Source organism: Salvia splendens, chromosome 1, assembly GCF_004379255.2.
Source record: "Salvia splendens isolate huo1 chromosome 1, SspV2, whole genome shotgun sequence".
Taxonomy (NCBI): domain Eukaryota; kingdom Viridiplantae; phylum Streptophyta; class Magnoliopsida; order Lamiales; family Lamiaceae; genus Salvia; species Salvia splendens.
This window is the reverse complement of record NC_056032.1, coordinates 34,452,585-34,455,560: the sequence shown is the minus strand read 5'-3', so window position 1 is coordinate 34,455,560 and position 2,976 is coordinate 34,452,585. Positions and strand designations below refer to the sequence as shown.

Here is a 2,976-nt window from a genome sequence, read left to right as displayed (position 1 = left end):
GTTGTTTACACTGTCTAGGAAGTGGTTATGTTTCTTGCTGTTGAAGTCTGAATTTACAAGTTTAATATGTCCTAGGTCTAGCATTTACATTTCCTGCCTAGGTTTAGAGTTAGTTTAAAATTCTCAACCCTTTTGCGTGGCAGCAGCCATTTGTTTGTCCAAAGCCTCTGAGCACTACTTTGCGAGTCCATCTCTGTGGGATCGACCCCACTTCCCTATACTAATTCATAGTATTCGGGTTGAGGGATTTATATTATTTTTTGAAAGGGGAGTTGAGAGTGCCCAACGACTGAAGCACTGTATGTTCTCTTGAGTTCCTGGACCCTGTGCTCCAGTGGACTTAAGAAGCATGATGTCTTGACCGAGCGCTTGCATTGATCAATTTCTGTGCATACGTACGAAAGAGCCTCTCTGTTACTTTAATACGCTTTCAATTAACTGTGACACAAAATTGAATACTATATTCACTATTCAGTAATTACTTACTTTTGCTTGTGTGTCTTTTAAATATTCAGCATAATAAATGCTTTCTTTAGTTTTTTTCTCCTCGTAACGTTGTATTTTATCACTTTGATGGAAAGAAAAGAATGCCCGTTCATTTAATATAGTGTAAATGCACATACATTATAGCATCAACATTACTTATTGATTTTAAAAAAGAGTGCTTTCGGGTGCTGGTATCATTTTTAGTATACTACCTAGTATTAATTAAGCTTATCGAGTAGCAATTCAATATACATATAACTATTGAACCACGGCTCATTAATAGCGACTAATTAATTAAGCTATGACATGATTGAACCAATAATGATTTGTAGAGATAATGCGTGGTCTCATAAAATTAAATTTTTAACTTCACCACTTCTCAACCAACATTTTGGTGGTGATTAAATGATATTGATAATGTGCTGATTATGTGATATTGTGACAATTAAAATTCGTTAATTATTATGTTAAGGAGATAAAAATTATTACTCCTATATTGAATTTATAGGAATGAAAATCAGCAACCATGCAGAATATTAAGGAGATAACGAAGAAAGAAAAATAGAACTTATAAAAATCTTAATGAAGCAAATAATAATTAGTGATAAGTAACAAGTCTGGAAACATGCAAGTTGTAAAGTAAGGTGAAGAAACCAAGAAAATCTAATTCCCTGCGAGCCAACTCTCCTACAAGAACCTTAATTTGTTAGGGGTTCCTAGAAAATTAGGGATTACAGTGATAATCTCAAAGTTTGAAGTAGTGCTAGTTAATGATCATATGAACACAGCAAGCAACATATAATTAAGTTGATCAAGGAAGAGCATCCCAATTATAAGGAGTCATTATCATTGGACTATAGTCTTCAACGTTGAGCACATAGTTGCATTCTCCCATCTGATTGTTGCCTTCCCCTCTCCCCTTCCCCGAGCTCGTGCTTTCCACCGTCTCCTCGCCTGAAACCTCCGTGCACCCTGCCGACGCTTGCTTCTTCGCCACCTGTTCCTTTAGTATCGCCCTCAATGCCAAAACCTAGATATTTCAAAAAAATATAAAATTTAATAATAATAATAATAATAATAATTGTGAGCTAACTAGCTAGAGTACAAAATAACTCCACAACTTTATGCATATATGGAAACACAAAGCCACAAAAAAGTTGTTCCTGCAGTTTTTTAGTTTCTGTTTGCATGAAAATGACATTTGAAATTGCGTTCTTCTTTTGGAAGAGAAAAAAACAAAGAAAAGAAGGTACCTCTTGCTGGAGCTTGTGCTTGTCTCTGGAGACCGCATCGAACTCCTGCTTGAGGGCGTCGTACAAGCGCTCAAGCTGCTTGCCCTTCCACCTCGCCCTCCGGTTTTGGAACCAGACGGCGATCTGGCGGGGCTGAAGCCCTAGCTCCTTTGCCAGCTTCATTTTTCGGTCCGGGTCCAGCTTGATCTCCTCTTGGAAGCTGTTTTCCAGCGACTCGAGCTGCTCCGTGCTCAGCCGCTTCTTCTTGGGATCATGTCCCATTCCGTAATTCATGTTGCTGCTGCTGCTCTTGTCCATTATGGCCGGAAGCAATGCGGACGCCTGCTTCATCTCCATCCCTGAAGAAATCATAAACACGTCATTTTTATGGCCACTTCAGTAGGAAAGATAAATAAATAAATAAACAAAACATGATAAACCCGTCATTTTTAGTCATAAAACTCCGAGTAAAGTATGTTGCATGGTTAACGAGACAAAAGCAAAGGCTTGCCTGGGAAGTGATCGTAGTTGTAGTTGTAGAGAAAGCTGAAAGAGTTATCGGCGGCGGGTCGAGAAACGAAAGGGACGCGGAGGTTGCCATTCCAATCCATGGTTTGTTTAATAAGAGAGAAGAATGTAATGTTGTGTAGTGTATATATGATGATGATGAGGTGATGTGAGGGATTAGTGAATCAAATGGACCACTCTCTCTGTGCAGAGGTAGTAGACAGAGGGAGGGGGTTTATTTTTTTAGTTCCCTTTTGGTGAAACAAAGTGAATATGAGAAAGGGAGTGTGGATCTCTTTTGGAAGCTTTACTCTTACAAGAATGTTGCCCACCACAAGAGGAAATTGGACAAAAGGCCTTTGGCTTTTGTAACAATCCATGCCTCTAACTTTGGATGCAACTCATAAATACTACTAACACCACAACAGTACCCATACTCACTGTGCTGTCTGTGTGTAAGAGAAACACACACACAGAGATTAAAAATAGTAAAAGTAGGCTACTGCTAATTAATTTACTGCAAAAATGCAAGTCTTCCTTATCAACAAACACATGGAGTAATATACAACATATTTGAAAAAAGAAGACGAGTCTATGAGTGTGAGTGTAAATAACAAAAACCAATATAGTATTTAAGAAGTATAGGCCGTGTAATAATGGTTAAGTTGTAAAAATTGAAAAATAGTGGAGAGGTCACGATCTGGTCCCCGTTAAACCCCTGCCCCATACAACTGACAATATGCATCCTCTT

General features: G+C 38.3%; 1 protein-coding gene across 1 annotated transcript; it reads right to left on the bottom strand.

Moving 5' to 3' along the window:
* Positions 1-1,048: 1,048 nt before the first annotated feature.
* Positions 1,049-2,691, bottom strand: LOC121803439 (putative homeobox-leucine zipper protein ATHB-51). The gene is made up of 3 exons (XM_042203106.1): positions 2,230-2,691; positions 1,740-2,077; positions 1,049-1,516 (listed from the first exon to the last, which is right to left on the bottom strand). The coding sequence occupies exons 1-3, from the start codon at positions 2,327-2,329 to the stop codon at positions 1,298-1,300; spliced, it is 657 nt and encodes a 218-aa protein (XP_042059040.1). The 5' UTR covers positions 2,330-2,691; the 3' UTR covers positions 1,049-1,297.
* Positions 2,692-2,976: the final 285 nt, after the last annotated feature.

Excerpts from the sequence above, each read along its gene's own strand:
- LOC121803439 (XM_042203106.1), bottom strand. The coding sequence starts at position 2,329 with ATGGATTGGAATGGCAACCTCCGCGTCCCTTTCGTTTCTCGACCCGCC. Across the intron at positions 2,078-2,229 it reads CAACTACGATCACTTCCCAG|GGATGGAGATGAAGCAGGCG; the intron begins GCAAGCCTTTGC and ends TGATTTCTTCAG. Across the intron at positions 1,517-1,739 it reads AGCACAAGCTCCAGCAAGAG|GTTTTGGCATTGAGGGCGAT; the intron begins GTACCTTCTTTT and ends TGAAATATCTAG.